The following is a 19983-nucleotide window of genomic DNA, read 5'->3' as shown; positions in this document are numbered from 1 at the left end:
TCTTGATCCTGCAATGCATCTTAGACTATTTTTCTGAATTGATGGAATAGTAAAAAATAAGTCTGGTAACTTCAACTGGTCTGGTGAGGTTTGCCACAGACTCCACAATCAGTGTCCTCAAAGCTCATGTGCCCATTGTGAGGATATGAAGATGTGTCTTTTTTTGAGGGCACTTCCACAGGTGGTCACACAGGACTGAGCGTGAAGTGCAGAAAACTGGCACATGGGTGAAGACTCAAACACAGACTCATGAGGCAGTAGCTGTGGGACAAAAACAGTCTACTTGGTCATACCTGCAGGAAGGCATCCAGAGGAAAAAGCAACACAGACAACCAGGCAAAGGACTGAAAGGTGGCCGGGGAGTATATATACAAGGGCTGATGGCTAACGGGAAGCAGGTGTGTGGACAGGTGGCTTGGTGATGTGTTGGGGATAGAAAAACCATGAGGACAACTGGTGGCCAGGTGAGGACTAGCTGGGGTGGGTGGGAACATTGAGGACATAATGACAAGGTAGATTTTTCCAACAGTGATCAATTCATATTAGCTGGTTGAGATATAAATGTAATCCCATTTGTGTTAGACAAGAAACTACCAGAAAGAACAAGAAACTTCTTTTGGTAAAGAAACTGGTGGGACCAGCTGGGAGAACCCACTCTTTCCCAGAGGAGTGACAGCTCTGCCTGTTGCCAAACACACAGTGAGTTAACCAGCTCTTAAGTCAGCAGCATCTCCCCGAATTAGAAAACAAAACAAAAGTGAGAAATCGCTGAAGCAGCAGAATGTCACACGGGGGATCAGAAACAGATGTGTTGCCTCTGTGGAGCCTGACAGCACAGTGACACTCGAGCCAGGGCTCTCATGATGACGATGATGTCTGTTTAGCATCCATCATACACTTCTATAAATGTTCTCAAGCTGGTGGCAACCAGAGCCTCAGTTAATCCAAGCCCCTCAATGCTGGAGTGAAACCACACAGTTTTACAGTCACAGAGGAAGAAAGGCGCTTTTCCAAAGATGGGACAGTCAGCGTCTTCCTCAAACACACACGCAGACACACACACAGCTTTCCCCTTCATTTCCAAACAGCTCTCACTCCTCGTTGAGGCTTTCATGTGTGTTGAAAGGCACCGGCTGGCTGCAGTACACACGGCATTAAAGAACACTTATCGAAGACGAGCTTTGCAGCTTTGATGCAGATGTGAAACGGAGAGTGCCCCTAAGATCGGGCGATAATTTGTGGAGCGTTAATGTTGTTTCACATGTAAGCCTTCAGAGGATGAACTGGTGATTTGTCCATCAAGCTGCAGAGACATATGAGGACTCTGCTAATGAGGGAAGACATACGGAGTGGTCCAGTGGGAGCTGATGATGTGGGTATATGTACTGTACAGGGACAGGAGGTGTGAATAGCATAACCCTGACATCTGTCAAAGTGCTATTTGGTGGTTACATCTGTCTTTTAATGAAGGGTTTATGCGTATGTTTTTATTCTTGGCGAAGTACTGAGAAGCATCTGCATGTAGGGGTATTGACTGTTACCTTGATTAAGGTCCAAGTTGGCAGTGTAAGTAAACTTTGGAAGCTAAATGAAAGAGGTACATCACTAATTTTACTCTAAACTATCTGAGCTGAAGTTCTGAAGTTTTGATCATATCAGCCTACGTATAATGTTTATAAATCTTGAGTCGAAATGGGTGAGAAGTGCCAGATGTGCTCAGAGTCATGGAAAGTTTGAAGTCTACTGTGACAATTGAGCAAACGCAATCTGCTGATAAAGACCATGTAATACAGTCAAAAGCTCCAGAACAAGGGAGTAAGTGGACATAAAGTTAAAATTGTTTCATTAGTTGCTGTTTCCAAAGATAAAAAAAGAACCATCAAGCTCAGTTAATAAATAATCTGAGTCATTCATTCAGCAAACATTTATTAGCTCTCGCTTCTGTCATATGGAGATTTTCTCCTTTTATCCATTTTATGTCATTTAAAATTGAGAACACTGGTTTTTGTACTGTCATTCAGACAGAATGTAGTTTGAAGAAAAGATTTTTAGAAGAAGAAGAAATGATCTTTCAAATATTATAGATTTACAAATAATTGAAATCATCAAAAAAAAAGAATAAAAGAAAAATACACATGTACATTCAAATATCCATTAGTACCAACCAATGAGAGTAAGAGTGAAATGTATTTTTTGTTCCAGCAATGAATGTGCTTTTAATTATGACTCATTTATGTGAAACTCAGAGAGGCGCTGTAGCTGCATCATTACACTGAGGCTCAGAATAATCAATCTTTATAAACAAGCTTTCGGGAGGACTTTTGGGGAGGAACTCTCTGTTTCGAGGAAGTCAGTCGCAGCTCAGTGCTGCATCCTTTCCTAAATACTGGGGAAACTCTTAAGTCAACATGGAAATCATCTTAATGGCAACTGTGTTTTGATGACATTTGCGGATTCAGAGGAGAGAGAGAGAGAGAGAAAAAAAAAAGGCATGAGTCTGTGAGAGCTCCATGGGAAATCGAATGGCGCCTCTTTCGCACCTTCATTCAAGATAAATAAGTTTAGTGTGCAGATCTGCAAAACACATTATAGCTGACTTGTTGGCATGACAATCTGGGAAATCACTTTGTTCCAGTCTGAACTTTGCATCTTCAGGATTTTATGAGGTGCACACATGATTACTTTGCTGTTTGGCTCTCCAAAATGAGAACCATAATGATGATAGCTTGTTCCTTGTTGTATTATTGTGTCATTAGTAAAACAAATAACTTACTGCTCACTGATATAACAACCGTCTGAGTCCACAGGAACATTATGTTATATTTTTGTGAGGGGCCATGTCCTATAACATAACATGCAATGTTCGCACTTAGGATATATACTGCAATTAATCCTTAAACACATCATAAGCTCCTCTGCCATTCGGTAAAGTCCAGCAGCCATCTGGACAACATCCAAAAACAGCACTAGTGGAAAAAAAAGGGAACACAAACCCCCGCACCACCACCCCGCCCCCAAGAAAATCAGGAAGACAGATTCATGTCAGTCCTCATGAGTGTTTTACATCCCACCATACTGTAGAACAATGTGCCCTTTGTGTACACAAGCTTGTCCTGCTCACCTATAGGGAGAAGGTGGGGGGTTTGCTCCTGAAGTTGCCTCTGCCTGATATCTTTCAGACCCTGCCATGTCACACCAGAGAAGATGCTGTGAGGTTTATTTAAATTCATCTCCTATTTACTCAGCCCGCCACCCACCCACGCTCTCATTATCATTGTGAGTGTTATTATTATCTCAGCATCAGCGTGGAACGGTCTTCCCAAAGAGGCTTCGGTCAACAGAACTCTCTGCAGGCCCGAGCCCCTCCGCAAGCTCATAGTAATTTACCCAGATTTGGGCTGTCACTCTTCGCCGGGTTCACGGCTCCCTGCGTTTTCTCTCGTGGCCTCTCGCCCCTCGATGACAGAGAAGATAAGCATGTTGCATACCGAATCACTGAGCTATGACAAAAAAGAGGTTCTGCTCAATAAGCCAGATGTAAATAATTGCTGAAAGCAATATAGGGCCCTGCATCGCGGACTCCGCTTGATGTTTTGCTTGGCTTTGAGCGAGGTGGCTCAGTTTCATCTGGGTCCCGAAATGCCTTTTTAAATGTTTTGTTGAGACTCTGTATTATTTAAAGACTGCACTGAGTCAGCCCTGAATATAGAATGCCTTACCACCCAAATGATTTGGGAAAAGGACGTAATCTGAGCTTGAAGGTGACTAGTTTTAAAAATTGCCAATGTTTACATGCATCTAAATGAGTCGCTAGCCCCTGCAGGAAAGAAAAAGTTTCTAAAGCAGCTTTTAAATAAATACTTTTTTTATTCTGTTATTGGCTTTTTACAGGTACAAAGCATACAGCATGTTATAGTTTTATCAAAAGTGGAAAATACTGATGTTACATATGTAACAAATGTAAAAAATAAGTCTTCAATCTTACTTTCCCCGAAAGTAAGAACATACATTTCAGCATATGAAAATATCCATAAAAACACAGCTTAAGTAATTTAAGTTAATAAACAGTACAAAAATGTAGAAACCATACATGTCAAAATAAAGGACAAGGACACCAATGACAGATGACTCCATGATTTCTCATTAATTAAAAAAATTTACACAAGTTCATAGTGTTTTAGTTGGGGTCATGTTTATAGGATCATCATCATACATCATCATCATCATCATCAACATCATTATCATCATCATTGCCTTAAAAACACTTGGCTGGTCAGAAAATGTAAATTTGCAACAGACAACACTACCCCACCCTCCCACCCCCCAAACATCCTCTCCTACTGAACCTAGGCCAGAAAAACAGAAGAGGAAAAGTCCTCCCCCATACTGAAATCCTCAAATGTCTGTAAGGCAGGAGACTCGATTAAGGACTCGATTCATCCTCACTCTTGGAGCATTTAGCCAGTCTTCTGTGAGAAAACACACCAGGGCAGAGACAGAGTGAAAAGGGATCATAACATTGGCGGGGTCTGCAATACCGTGCGAGCAAAACGGTGTACTTACTTTCACACTGAGGGGTGTGTCCTGTCAGCTACAGGTGCAGTCAGATCAAACACACATGCTTCCTTTCAAGCAAATTAAAAACTGACCCCTAAAAAGACAGAGACCGGGAGTTTTCTTTTGCTTTACAGCCCATTGGAATTCTCTTCCTGTGAGTGTTAATATTATCTACCCTCTTATCTCTCAGCTGTGAATGTGACAGAAGTTTTTGTAAAGGAGAGGCAGTATTGGTAATACAGAACAGAAATGTTTGATCAAGATAATGTGAATGGAGCTTTGCGGTCCCTAAATTGAATTCAGACATGGATTTCTTTTTTTTCTTTTTTTTGAGCCATTCAGTGTCAATGGATACGTCGCAATGAGGCCTCAGGGAGATGAATGCACAGTTGTATAGTTGAGTTTGGACCTGGAAATGACTGGTAAAATATTCCAAGATGGCTAATGACAAAATCTGTCACGTTACAAGTGCCATTTTTCTGCCTTACTGCATTGAAAGTCGTCTTCTTATTTTGAGTAATGTAAAAAACATGAAGTCCAATGCTCTCTCGAAATATACAGTCTTCCTTTTTTTTTTTTTTAAATGGAGAACATCACCATATTCTACAACATCATAATAAATAGTCTCATACATATTGCTCAGCTTCTCCTTCGTTTAGAATGGTTACTGAACCATCCCCACTGTTCATTTCAATGTCTTTTGCCGCTGCATTCTCAGGAAGCAAGGCTAAGTCCTTGAACACATCTACATAATGTCCAAAGCCGGGGCCCCAGTTCAAGAGGTTGTCCCAATTGAAGCCCCCGGCTTGCTGTCCCAGTTTATGGGGCAGAGTGTAGTGCTGGTCACTAGGGGGCATCTGGGGAACACCAGGCCCTCCTTCTGCCCTCCGACTTGAGTAACGCCTCTGCTTGAGCCTCCCACTGTAGTCCTCATCATCAGCATCTGACTCATTGACTTGTGAGAGCTTGGGAACCCGGGAGCTGTAAGAAACTGGTTTGTCCCGGTCATATTCCATCTCCGAGCAGGTGAAGGAATCATGTGAGTCACTTTCTGAAGAGGACTCCGGGGCCGGGATGCCATCGGCAGGGTTGCGGACCCTTGACAGCGGTCTGCGGCAGTCCTCCTCTGAGCTGGAGCGCCCGTGGTCAGCACTGCAGATGCTGGGATTGCGCGGCCGTGGAGTGTTCAGCCGCTCCACTTCCTCGATGGATAGCCCCACAGGAGGCCCCGTCTCCAAGGGGATCTGTTCGATCGGCTGCTTCAGCCGACTGCCAGGCCTGGAGGTGTGGCCATGGCCGGCCATGGTCTGCGGACTCTTGCTGCGCCTCCCCAGCCGGGTGGCATAGTTGAACATAGGTGGTGGCTGGCACATGTCATTGTGCAGGTCCAGCGGGCTGCCCTCACGGCGAGCCAGGTTGAGTTCTCTAGTCGGAGTGTTTCGGTAAAAGGAGGAGGGCTTGGTGAATGGGGCTGGGGAGTGTCTGGATAGAGGGTTTGGGGTGGGGCAGGCTGAGTGGGAGTGGCTGAGTGGGGTGGACCTTAGTGCTTGGGTGTACTGAGGCTGGTAGGTGTAGCTTGTTGCTCCAAGGGGTAAGGGGGACTGTCTGGCGAAGCCCAGTGGGCTGTGTCTCTGGATGGAGAACTTGGGCGTGTGGCTACGGAACTGTTTGTAGTGCTGGATGATGTCTGCATCTGAAGGAGCGATACTGCTGGCATTGTCTATGTCATAGTGTTCAATATCTGCCTCTTGGCCATTGCAGGGGGCGCAGGGAGCACTGGGGACAGTCTCATTGTTGTGGGGAATGTCTGTTTCATCATAGATCAGATAAGGGTTCTCCCTCTCAATGATGTCCGGTTTGGGGTTCCCTTCTGGTTGTTTCCGTACTGTCATGTCATCTCCATATGGTGGGATGTTATCTGGGTCATCAAATGCTACATTCTCGCTACCCTTCTTCTTTTTCTTCTTCTTCTTCTCCTTGGGTTTCTTTTCCTTGGGTTCCTTTGGCACTTTGGTCTTGTTGCGGTCCTTGCAATGGTTGCACAGGATCAGGCTGAGGACCACCAAGGCAAGGACAGTGGCACAGCTGCCGACAATAGCGGGTACTGCCCAGATGGGGAGGACCATTGTCTCTGCAGTAGGGCTGGGGCTGCAGACAAACCCACCATTGTTGGCTGTTTTGCAGACAGTACCCTGAGGACACTGGACACCCAGACAGGCCACCAAGGTCTCACAAGTCTTTCCTGTGTAGAACTCAGAGCAGACACAGGTGAAACCGGAGTGGGGGTCCGGAACACAGCTACCATGGTTCTGGCAGGGATTAGAAGCACAGTCGCCAGGTGGGACACACTGGTACGTGTACCACTGGTTGACACACATCAGGCCGTCCCAGCATGGACTGCTCTCACAAAGGTTGGGACCTCTGCAGCCGATCTTTACAGATGAGCTGGTCTTAGTTAAGGTGACAAGGCTGTGCTCTCCAGTAAATGGCAGGTTCTGCCCATTGTACTTCACATACGCCAAGCAGCCATCGAAACCTGCAAATGAAAAAGAGCGAAAACTGGATCAAATAAACGAGAAACAGCCAAGAGCAGTTAACCAGGACACCACAGTGGCCTCGAGGGGGATCATTTCCAATTGCCACCAGACTGATGAGTTCTCAAAATGTCTGCCGACGCCGGGTCGCTTCCTTCTAAATAGCAGGAACTGGGAGCTATAATCAGAGCTGAAGGAATTTTGTTTAGATGGGTAATTGGTTCAAGCTTAGGACAAAAAAACAAGAGAAATTTCCTTGTGGAAAGCACCTCCTCAAAAAAAAAAATATTTTAAAAATGGTCTGAATCAATCACTGGCCAATTTGAGAGCAGAAATATGATTTTTTTTTTTTAGTTTTAAACAGAGAATCCATCGTCAGAGCCATTATAGCTTCAAGACATACATCTGGGTTGGATGAATGTCTCTGTGTCTAATTCAATCTTTTGCTTTGTGTATTGCCTAACAGCACTGCCTCACCGATGTAAATAGATTTTTATTGAATTTATCCCAGTCCAGATTAAATCCATTTGTGTCTTTTCATTAGCTCTTGAAAAGTGAGTACACAAGAGAACACAACTGTTCAGACACACACTGAGGTAAGGGTTGGTTAACGGGCAGTCTGCCACAGATCTGCGTGCTCAGAATATGTTTGTTTTGAAATATGCCCCAGTCCTTGTGTAAAAGAGGTCAACAAATCATTCAAATTGCTAATTTTTACCATATTAGTCCATAGTATTAGGTTAGTTTTTCCCTCCCCTGAAATTCTAAAATTTACTGTGTTGTATTACCTCCCTGTGGAAAGCCTCTCCTTCACCTTTTCCAAACTGTTCTCAACTCACGTTTCAGGACATCTCTTCTGTGATTTAAGGCTAAACGATGACGAGAGTCCATGGAAATAAGACGAAAACACCGAAAGTCCTCAAAGCCAAGACAAAGTCAAATTAAATGAATATTAGTAATTTTGTCCATAAATGATACTCTGATGAAGAAACGTTTATTCAACTACTGTAAATTCATAGAAGGTAAATCTCTACAATGTCAAATAGAAATAGACTTCAGGCCAATTTCATGGAGTCGTTGGACGGCCACCAAATATGGTCAGCAGTTCGAGCAGCAGACTATTAATTCATTTGGGGGGAAAAAAAGTTTGTACTGGATTTATAATGGCTCAGGAGCTCATGAGTGCAATGTCACACACATGTGCTGTATGTGCCTGTGCACATACTTAGAGTACGTAGAGGATATTTCCATAACACTGTGTGAAAACACTGCTGTGTCAGTAATTTACAGTGGGTAGACAGTGGGTGAGTTTCTTGGTCAAATGCCAGTTTTTGAGAGCTTCAGCATGTGTTTAACACAGCACGTAACACACACACACACACACACACACACGTCATAATTTTGGCAAGAACAATATCTAAACTAAGATTTTTAGCCTTAAATATGAAAAATTCCTTGTCAAAACATCACCATTGTTTTCCTATGAAAGATTTTCTTGAAAGTGTAAAAAAAGCCTGAAACAGAATTTAAAACTGTCGTGACATAATGTGTGTAATGTGAACAAAGTATATAACTTCTCTGGACAGTGCAAGAATCCCTTTTATCAAAGCTTTGTGTTTGGAGCAGTTGAGGGTTAATGGGCTTGCTCAAAGGCAACTCAGTTGAGGTAATGAGGGAGTGGAAGACTGTATCCTTCCCTGCCCAGATTTATCCTTTGATATTCTTTGGTTAGATCCCTGATCAAACTGGCGATCTTCCAGTCCTGTGCCAGAAAATAAGGATTTTAGCACTCAGTTATAGAGTGAAACACCTTTGCAATCTCACCTGCTGCAGTTTTCTGCTGAGCAGGTCCAGGCGGGATCCCTCCGAGGGAAAATTTTAAAACGCTGAGACCCCCAAAGTCCTGTGTGGCATGCTGGATGATCCTGGGGTGGCTGCTGTCCACCTGGAGCACAGTGGCTGAGCCGTTCTTGACCAGCTGGAGCGTGTGCCACTGACCATCTGACAACACCGCTTCCCCCACGGTCCGCTCCACCTTTCCCCCGACGCCTGCATCTGAGATGTAGTGGATGTTGCCGTTCCTCAGCTGAGAGAAGGAACAGAGATGGAGATTGAGTGCAACTCAGGGGCAGTTGAAGATGGGTTCATGGGTAAATGGTCACAGAAAAAAAAAAAATCACAGCAGACCACTCAGCTTTAGTTACTTTGATTTTGTTGGCAACTGTAAAAGCATATTTTACTGGGTGAGACAAACATAAGCAGCTTTGAATCAGTGTTGAAATGCATGAAAAATGGTTTGATCCCACTTATGGGTGGCCTTATTTTGATATTGCATTGCCAAAGAAATTAAAAATCACATGGAAAAAAAGTTAAACTAATGTTGTTTTACAACATCTAATTTGTTTCCAAGGCCTTAAAAAAAATACACGCTGTGACAGCTTTTGGTAATATTTCAGCACATGGTGGGATTTATATGGGCAGACCATAAATGACAATATGTAATTATCACAACTAGCATGCCAAAATGTGCTAATTAGCACCAAAGACAAAGTACAGCTAACGGTAATGGGCATGCCATTAGTTTATTGCAGGTATTTGGACATAAACCAAAGTATTGAACTAATTAAAACTGTAACCTGATGATGGCGCTATGAAAATATAACTATTGCAATGCTTTTCTTTTTGAGGTATTTAACTCAAAAGCACAAATATGAACCTCGTGGTCATGGAGGCAAAGAATTCATCCTGTGGGAACCATGAATGTTTGTACAAACTTTCAAGGTGATCCATCCATTGGCTAGATAGTATATAGTATATATTTAGTCTATGTTAGTATGGACATTAAACAGAATATTATGGATGAGAAATGATCAGACTGGATAAGATACTTGATAAATCGCTCACTCTCTAAATCTGTATATAATTCCCAATTTCAAGCAAATGATGAATAATGTCTGGGCAGAGTCTACATAAACTAGGGTTAAAAATGCAGTTTTTCTGATTAATGCAATGACTTATCATGTCAGCATCAATCACGAGCAATGAGAGGAAGTCTTCTCTCAGTCTCCACAAAAATACCACCGCATGGCTTTCCGAATCTGCTGTTGAGGTCAGAGATTGAAAACAAAAATGCAGCTTGACGCTCATAAATCTTTTCCCCAGTGGGACACATCGCAGTTAATCATGTTCTCACGACTTGTGTGTGTAGCTAATGTTATTCAGCCAGATGATGATCAGAAGCTTGCTAACAACAAATTCAGAGAAAACATGCTCATTCAAGCGCCCACAGGAGGAGACCCTTTCCAGAAAAGAAAGGACAGAATGTGTCTTTGGAAGAAATTAATCAAACTCACTTTGGCATGGACAACAAATTTGCGGCTTACAGTGCGTATGGTAATCTCATATGTGTACTCCCCACTTCGATGGAAAAGTAATCGCGTTCTCCTCCCTTTTCAAAGTCCCCAAAAATCAGCAATGATAAGTAGCTTCCGGAAGAATTGATTTAAAATGGGAAAAGCAGAAAGTCCCCAAAGCCAAAGAATACTGAGTGCTCAAAACCTGGAAAACCAATCATGAATTTTATCTATTAAACATCTTGTTTTTTTTTTTATATTTCAGTATATATAGTTCTACCTCTCAACATATGTACATATATAGTATGTATTCCCCTGCCGCTCAACTTTTTTTTTAGTACTTATAATACTTTTCTTGACTGTGTGAGATGGTGATTCGACGAGCACCAGAAGCTGCTCAGAGATGAAAAACGAAATCATAAGAGAGAAAGTCTGATACTGAAAAAAAAAAAAAAAAAAAGTGGGAAGGGGTTGATGGTGGTGAGGGTGGGGGGAAGGGTCTAAAAGGAAAATTGAAGAGGATGAATGAGCCCTCAGGCCTCTTTGGGCAGCTGCCCAGGATCAGTCAGAGGGAGGGGGTGCTGAACAGGATGAGAGGAGAAGAAAGAGGAATGGGACTAAAGGGAGGTGGCTGAGAAAGACCCATGTAGTTTGCTTATAGTCTACACAGAGGGAGAGTGTGTGGGGTGATGATTTGTGGAGTAAGGGGTGAGACAAAGTAAGGAGACAGTGTACAGATACGTAGACATGTTTGTACTCCATTCATTACATCTTCAACACTATAAGTACTATATTAAACTAATGCTGGGATCCCGAGGTTCACATATTCAGGGGACCAGTAACAAACCAGCACATGCTCGTGACTGCAGATGCTATGGGAGATGCAACGAATCATCTGGCAGCCACATTGTAGGACTTGAGCTCCATCATCTCAAATGAATGGATGAGCCAAAGCCGATTTGTGCTCTGGCACCTACTGAGAAACGATCACGATCTTAAACTAATTTAGATTTTTTTTCATCAGATAACAAGTCCTGAAAGTCCACACCATGACTATTACCTGATATTAACACTGACACTGACTGCTTTGCAATTTAGCTGGCTTGTTGGCTAAGTAATATTAAGCACATCACGTACGTGCAAGGTTACTTAAAAGGCAGCATCAGTGAAAAAGTGATGCCTGTGAACTGAATCCAAGCCACAACGTTTATTCAAAAAGACGTTTTGATCCAAGTTGGATCTTCATCAGGTCAAAATGCTGATCCTGACGAAGATCTAATCAGGATCGACGGCTTGGAGTCAGTGTGCAGGCGTTTTTCAGAGGTTTTTCTTTAGTTGGCTACATAACAATGCTGATAACAATGAATCTGTGCTGCTCAAAATAATTTTACTGGTGATTTAGGATAGAAACTCTATGTCAACATGGCACCGTTTTCTGCGTGATCATTTCCTATATGTGGACGCACTACTGCTACTTTAACACACAAATCATCAAACTTTATTTGCATAGAGCCAATTCTTCACCAAACTTCAATCATGTATTAAAGGAGTTAAAGGAGATTTTTAATGCAAATGCAAAACCCACATATGAGTCAGTGTGCATGTTAGTTCAATAACATACTTTCTCAAATAGGTGGCAGGACTTTTATTAACTAATTATAAGCTTCTATTTATAATTTGATCTATATTTTAGCAGGAAGCCTTCCTGTTCTTTGATCTGCTCCTGTTGGCCATATTAATATGATGCTTGCAGATAACACCACACTTCCTCCCATCAACACCTGTAACAGTACAGGAGCATTAAGCCAAGGCTTTTATTGTACAGAAGCTGTCTGAACTGAATGTACAAAGTGCATTAAACCAATATGTTGGTTAAAAATTAACCAATATAATGAATCTACAGCACAGTCTGTACATTGTACACACAGACACCAATATTAAATATTGAATTTAGATGTAACAATATTCTAAAATTCATGGTATGTTTACACATGATCTTCACTTCCTCTTTCTCACCTTCACAGTAGTGTAGTTGCTGCTCTCCTGCACATGCAGCAGGGTGCCGCTCTTGCTCCGCGTCCTGAACTTGACCTCCAGGCTGCTGGGACTGGCGGGGTCAGAGGACACTCCCTGCAGTGCCTGTCTAAGCAGGACGTCACGTTTAGGTCCTGGCTTCAGGGAGTAATCCAGACGGCCGGTACCATCCAGTGACAGCGCCGTGTCTGCTGTCATGTCTGTGGGAGAACGACAGAGAGACTTTACACAGGTTTCACAGACAAATTTGAAATATTAAAATATAAAATATTTCCATTCTGCTGCTGGTGGACAGACAGGTCCAAACGATTTTCCTAATCCGGCTGCCAGAACCACAAATCGGTCCTTACATTCTCACTAGTGTTTACAAATATCATCCTATAACTGCAAGATGGGTCAGCCTGTGAGCCCTTGAGCAAGACACTGAATGCTTACTTACTGTCATATAGAAGATGAAATAGGAACTTTAATATCTTTACTTAAATGCCTGAAATGTAAATGTAAAGATTTCAGGTAATATCTTAATGCAATACATATAGCGAGGTTTTTGTGTTTAATAGCTGTGTAAACCTTAGTCTTAGCAAAATGGCCCCTCTCGCTAACATACAGCTGTCAATGATTTCAATATATCAACTGTTTGTTGATAAACTGATGACCCCACAAAAAGTCACCAAGCTCCTAGCACCACCTATTTTGTGAGGACATTACTGTGCCACTTTCTAATGTGACCAGGGCTTTACAATATTCAAGCATCACTAACAAATGATCGTGATGCTTCGCTAAAATTACCAAATAACCAAATACCAAATAACCAAAAACCATAGTCAAGATGACTCAAAGCCAGTTATGTGTTATTATTAGTGTTGCAGTAATAATAACACAGACTTTTTGGTCCTGGGCTTCTTGGATGACATTTATTTCTTTCTATTTTCTTTCTTTTCTTCTGTTTCTTTCCTGAACATGATGCACATGACATTGACAGAGTACGCTCCATTTGCATCAGAAGAACACAGTGTTCTGATCCTGTTTCGTGCCACAAAGCAAACCAGCAAATCCCCCACAAAATCAAACCTGATGGCAAACAGAGAAAAATCCATTGTTGTGAAAGCTCCCAGTTTTCTTAGTAATGAACTTGTTTATTTCCAGTAATAATATGAGAGACTCAAAATAAATGTGGTAATGATTATTGCTAACATTGCTAAACATAGCTACTCTTGCACCTTAGATGGTAGCTACAAGTTTCTGGCAGTTTTGTGAGCCTCAAAGGTTCCTTCAGTCTGTTTTAGTTCTCCGATGTGGAGTCTCAGTATTTCTATATTTAAATACACAAATGCTTTGAAATAAAGCTCAGAATGCAGCGATGTGGCCTATATTAAGCTACATGGTGCAGTTTGACTCATGAGGGAAGGATCATAAATAATCATGATAGAATATTCCTTAGTAAGTGCAACCTCAGCAACAAAAAGACACTTCAAAGGCATATACTTACATTTCTCACAGAATTTGCCAGTGAAGCCATCCACGCACTGGCACTGCTGCCAAGACCAGTGGTCCAAACAGGTGCCCCCGTGTCTACAGGGGTTGGCGGTGCAGGCTCCTTCCAGTCTCGGACATCTAGAGACACAATGACACATAAACTGACAATCAGACAGTCAGGTTGACAAGTCAGCTGCACAGTCGGCAGTCGGGGGGTCTGCTGGAAAAAAAAAAACACACAAAAAAAACTCCAAAAAGAGGGGCAGATGAGCTGTGATTTCGCTCCCTGTGCAGCAATACAAAAAAACCCATAAAGAACCCCAGAGAATTAGCATATTAAAAGATCTGTCCTCGCCTCACTATTCACTTGCAAGACAGAAAACTAAAAAAAAAAAAAATTCTCTGGAATTCTGCAATTGGTTTCCTCTGTCAAAAAATCTGCCATTTGTATTAAAAAAACATCTTTTTAAAAACTCTCGAGAGGGTTTGACAGTGTGAACAGATGTCCCACAGTGAGAGTCGAGGAGGTTAGAAAAGATGGACAGATGGGAAGAAGAGGGGGAAGATGGACAGTGGGTGAAAGCCGGAGTAGAAGGGGTGGGGTTGGGGGTGCGGACCTGTCAAGGATGCCATGCGATGCCAGCGCCTGACTGGGCTCCAGTGGACGGCCGTTGACGGCAAACTCCATGATGCAGCCGACAAAGTCGTGGGTGGCGACCTGACCGCGCCGATGAAGGACGGGTTCTATTGACCTGACGCCTCCCACCGAGAGCCTGTTGGGCTGCACGTCCAGGATCCTGCACGCACACACGAACACGCATGTATAGACAGATGAACAGAAGCACACAAAGACTTAAATGCATGGAGACAAAAGTACATATGCACAGAAATCTCACCATTCAAGTATTCAGAGAAGCACGCACGCACACTCACACTCACACATACAACAGAAAGACACTGTGGGTCAGTGAGTTTCACAACAACACGGTCCGGAGACCCTTACTAAATAAACCTTCTGCAGACCTTTCTGGCCCTTCCTCATCTGCCAAATCGATCTCTCTCTTTCACTCTCCCTCACACACACACACTAACACACACATGGTCAACACACACACAAAAACACATGCACAGTCTCAAGTTTTCACCCCACAAGGCCTGGCTCAGAGCTGTCTGTGGCTGTGATCATCCGGTAATTTAATGAAGGTTTACATCTTTTATAGTATATTTACAACAGATGACTTCATTTTGAGTTTGAGTCAAGTTTGTAATATCATTGTAAAAATATTTATGAGAATTGCATTTATATATACACACGCACACTCATTGCTTTATCCAGATACTTTGATAATAAAGCAAAAATAAAAAAAGAGCAAGAAAATAAGACTAGAAGATTAGATTTTCCATAAATGTGCATCAGATTATGTCTTTCAACCATTCTATACATAATCTCATTTTTCAAGAATACTGTAGTGAAAAATCTCAAATTCATCACTACACATTTCTAGAAACAGAGGGTAAAGTTTTTAAAGAGTTTTGGTTTTTCAAAACATTTCTTGGGGTCAGAGCAAATTTCCACTGGATGAGCCAAACTCAGTTGGAGGAGCCGTCACAAACTGGTTCCCAACCAGGGAACTCCACAATGGATCATAAGATGAATCTGAGGGGTTGCCAGATGATTAATAGGTCAGGAAAGGAGAAAACTCTTAATAGACTTCCTTTACCTGTTAACACCTTGAAAACACTTTGGTTTAAGCTGTCAAACCTAGCAGACATGTTGCATGTGATGACAGGTCAAAAGTAGATGCTGTTTTGCTTCAAGTGATCACAAGCCAAAAGGGTTTAAAGTCTCTGGTCTACAGCCACTAATGAGAAATACCATATTCTGTGTTAAATTAAACCTCCAAACTGCTGATTGCATCGCATTGATTCATTGCAGAAAAGGGTTTGTTGTCAGTTCAGAGTACAGTGAAACAGCTGTAAAAAATTAGGCAAATATGTTCATACCAGGTACATAAAAACCCGGACCTGTATTATTTTCCATTATTTTGCAAGACATGGAAAATTTCGTTATTCATTTAGTTTTCCAGACCTTGGAACAGAAACTGTCAACAATATTTGAAAGTGTACAGTGGGATCATTGAGACAGAACGGTGTGTGTGATTTTCTTACGAGTCAGTGTGTACTGCCACGTTGCTCACAGCACAGTAGCCTGGTTCCTGGTCATCACCACACAGGTCCACGGTCAGGGATGCAGCCTACATGATGACAGAAACACACACACACACATGCATGTCACGTGTGATTTTCTTTAAGATTAACAGCTGTAAAGTCGCGATGCCTCACACATTATTGTTTTGGGAAAAGACACAATTTACATTTACAGTTTCATCTAATCGGAACTAATTAGATTATTTTGTCCCTCAAATCTTGGTACAGTAAATGCGAAGCTACAGTCAGCACCCAGTCAGCTTGGTTTAGCATAAAGGGGTAAACAGCCAGCCTGGGTCTATTCATCTACCAGCACCTCCTAAAGCTCACTATCTAATGAGTTATATCTCGTTTGCTTAATACAAACAAAACCCAAAGTGTAAAACAATAAATTGGCATTTTACAGGGTTATGTGCTGGCAAAATGTTTGACTACTCATTTAAAGCTTGTTAAAGATCTAATAAAGATGATAACGTCTGGGTTTAACCCCATTCTGGAATAACAGTGAAAAAGCTGGCCAGTGTAGGCTGCATCAGGCAAAGGAGGGCTAGATTTAAAAATCCTCAAAAGCCTCTTGTTTGCAACATGATTCCCTGCTAAAATAAAACTTTATTGTGTGAATATATTTAGGTCTGTGTCAGACTAAAAATCTTCTCATGGACTTTGGGTAGCTTTCACTCCAAGGTTCGTGTTCCACTCATTCATTTCTCACTGAGTATTTGTGTAACTAAGTCATGTTCAATGTTAGTGTGAGCTTTGTCCACCACAAGGCATGTAGGCCAATTATTTTTCATCATTCCATTACAGTGGTTGATGGGAGACTGACATAAAAATGCCATACATTACAGCAAAACATTTCCTATTTCCCGTTAATGGCACTAAATCTTTTGCCCAGATGTGGCTTATTCTCTTCTCTCTGTGCCCGTAGAGGGAACGACCTTATGAGGAAGAAAAGAAATGGGCTGGTGAGGAAACTGTCCGGAAAAGTGTGTGAAAGTGTTGAAAAACCGGGGCAATCACGCTCCACCTCTCCTGGATCTTAAGTAAACACGGACCACACCGGCCCCGGATCTCTGACACAAATCATCCTGGAGAGCACGACCTCACCAAGACAAGACACACACAAACACTCTCTTTCTCTTTAGTACACTTGAGTCACACTTGAGTCAGACACATGGACACGTACGCAGAACAAAATCAGAGTAAAACATGCGCATACAAACACAGTGATGACAGCAAGGCATGGAACAACAGCACCCATTCGTCTCAAACACATTCGTGACTCCCTCTGAAGCACCATAAAGAAAGTCAGAAACACATGAACATTTCATTAATGTCTTTTGCTGTGATCAAAGGCAGCACAGCCTTGCCTTACATACACTACACTCAACGTCAAGTGTCTTATGCTGTGGCGGAGGAAATATTCCTCTAAAGAAACCCCCCTCGGAAATTAATACCGAATGTAACACGAAACAACGAGGAGTGTTTCTGTGTTTGGCTAACACTGAAGGAAATGTGAAGAAATTGCCACTGGAGATCATTGCTTTACCCATGACTAATATAATGGAGGGACCATAGCATTGCTCTCTGTTGTGGTGCAGGCACTGAGTAACTGCTGTTACACATTTATTTTGTGCTGGTTTCTAAGACAAATAATACAGCTAATGAAAAGCTTGATGATTAGCTGTGGGGCTAATCAGATACAGCAAATCCAAAACTGTCAAACTACATGCAAACCTCACTCACAGAGGAGTTTGTTGTTGTTTGTTCTGACTCATGTCTGATTTAAAACAATCTAACTGTCACATGGTCACATTAATTTTTTATGAATGTGTCACTTCACCTAAATTACATTTATTATTCTCATTTTCATCCATATAGTTATCAGGCCAGGCAGATAGTTTTGCTTTTATTTGTCCAGGGCAAGACTTCTGCCTCCACCCAAATACAGTGGAGGTAAATGGAATTTAAGTTTGTTGTATTTGAAGCGTTGAAAAGTTACATTTGAAAAACTCATCAGGAAAAAAAACACTCATTAGAACAGATTTGTTCTTTAATAGCACATACAAGTAATGTTAGATGATGCATTATATTCTCTGTTTTTCTTGAATTTTCAATGTTCTATGTCTTATGTCTCTGCAGCTGTCTTGTTCTCTTCATCATCTCCAGTTTCAGCCATGGACCACTTTGCCTGAAAGTGGTCCATTCTTACTTGCTATATATTAGCAAACAGAAGCATTGGTGGGACCCAAACACGAGGTCCTTGTATCTGTGCACTTTCTGCTCCCTTTGATAACTTGGATCTCCGTGGTTTCAGTCTGCTTTTGTGACATTGGCTCAGAGTTCAGGCGCAGGAACTGAGAACAGATCTCAACTCTGACCACCGAAATGACCCACAGCACCTTTCACAAACATAGTGATCAGGTTCACTTTACACCGCCTGAGGGAGTTGGCACTTCAGGCATGACACACACACTTTTTTCTCTCATTCTTCAAGAACCCTAACATGACCACCTCCACATAATTTTCACAGGGCACTATATGCAGACAGAATCACAGTTTTCAACGTGTGCTGTATTCCTTTCCATCCCATCACTCTGCACCATCTCAAAACTGACAATTTAATGATTTTACCAGCTTCCTATGAAACTCCCAGTGCACGGTGAGAAATGACAGATTTGAAGTCCAGCAGGAGAGCTACATTATAGAAGGTTTGACAGGGCCTGTTTGGGTTTTTTCCCTCTTTCCTTGCCACTGCATTGCTGGCAGGGAGAAGCCTCTCATTCAGAGCATAGGAGACAGAATTTCAACCTTCAGGGCCATTTTGGATCCACGTATTGTAAATCACAACGGGCAATAAAATATAATTACAAACCATGAAAACCATAAGCTGAGCTACCCGTAGTTTGGGGGAGTTTAATTATCATCTGATGGTGCAAAAAAGAATATAAGGTCAAATTTGGATGCAGCTTTCTGGTATAAAAGCCCAGGACATAAGTGCTATTGAATGCGTAGTACACCACCTAAGCCCTTACCATGTGTCATTTCTCAGGATTTCTTCAACGTCTTTGCCACTAGGCCAATAAGAATTACTCAGCTACTCAACGAAATGTTTTTCAAGAATGCATGAAAAACACCGGACATGTGAACTAATCTCTAACATAAAAATAGACATCCTTACCACCCCAGCTCTCCTGGCAATGACTGTGTGGAACTGCCCATCTGCAACTTTTATCATGGTCATCAATTTATAAGTTCCACTTCCCAGGTTGAAGGAGAAGCGCATCCGTCCCTCGAAGATCTCCAGAGCCAGGAACTCCGCCTTGTCTCCGGTCTGGTTATCGTGGTTGTACATAAGCAGAGCATTGCTCTTCAGGGTAGCAAACTTAATATATATGTAGTTATTGTTGGGATCCAGAGACGGAAACTCCATGTAGGAGAGCTCCTCAAAGCCATAGCTGTTCAGTTCACAGTGTTTGCCAAAAACCCCTAAGGACAAAAACAGACCAAGAGAAGAATCAGAGAGGAAGCCAATGAATGATTCACGTTGCTGCTGCGATAAAAATATCTGCAGATAAAATGGAATCTTTGCTGAGCAGTATCATAAGTTCTGTATTTAGCAAAAACAAAGCAGATATCTGCTGCTTTGTTACTGATGTCAGATCATGATCTTGCATCTTTAAAAAAGTTTAAAACTTGTTCCATTCTCCCAAATTGGAGATCATTAAAGACAGCATCAATACAAAGAATGAAAAATGGAGACAGAAAATGAAATGACAGTGTCGACATTTGTTTAAGAAATCATGGAATAACTTTCTTTT

The 19983-nt window shown here is 42.0% G+C and overlaps 1 protein-coding gene across 1 annotated transcript in view; it reads right to left on the bottom strand.

The window, feature by feature from the left end:
- Window positions 1-5098: 5098 nt before the first annotated feature.
- Window positions 5099-19983, bottom strand: part of LOC121188259 (protocadherin Fat 4) — a 97064-nt gene continuing 82179 nt past the window's right edge. Inside the window, exons 11-17 of the mRNA XM_041047909.1 lie at window positions 19344-19651; window positions 16124-16209; window positions 14572-14751; window positions 13968-14092; window positions 12461-12678; window positions 8916-9177; window positions 5099-7093 (exon numbers count right to left, since the gene is read on the bottom strand). Coding sequence (XP_040903843.1) covers window positions 5184-7093; window positions 8916-9177; window positions 12461-12678; window positions 13968-14092; window positions 14572-14751; window positions 16124-16209; window positions 19344-19651 — 3089 coding nt within the window. The 3' untranslated portion in view covers window positions 5099-5183. The remainder of the gene's footprint in view (window positions 7094-8915; window positions 9178-12460; window positions 12679-13967; window positions 14093-14571; window positions 14752-16123; window positions 16210-19343; window positions 19652-19983) is intronic.

This window comes from Toxotes jaculatrix, chromosome 10 (genome assembly GCF_017976425.1).
Source record: "Toxotes jaculatrix isolate fToxJac2 chromosome 10, fToxJac2.pri, whole genome shotgun sequence".
Classification (NCBI taxonomy): Eukaryota; Metazoa; Chordata; class Actinopteri; family Toxotidae; genus Toxotes; species Toxotes jaculatrix.
The sequence above is the reverse complement of the archived record's forward strand: the minus strand, read 5'-3'. Positions and strand labels throughout refer to the sequence as shown.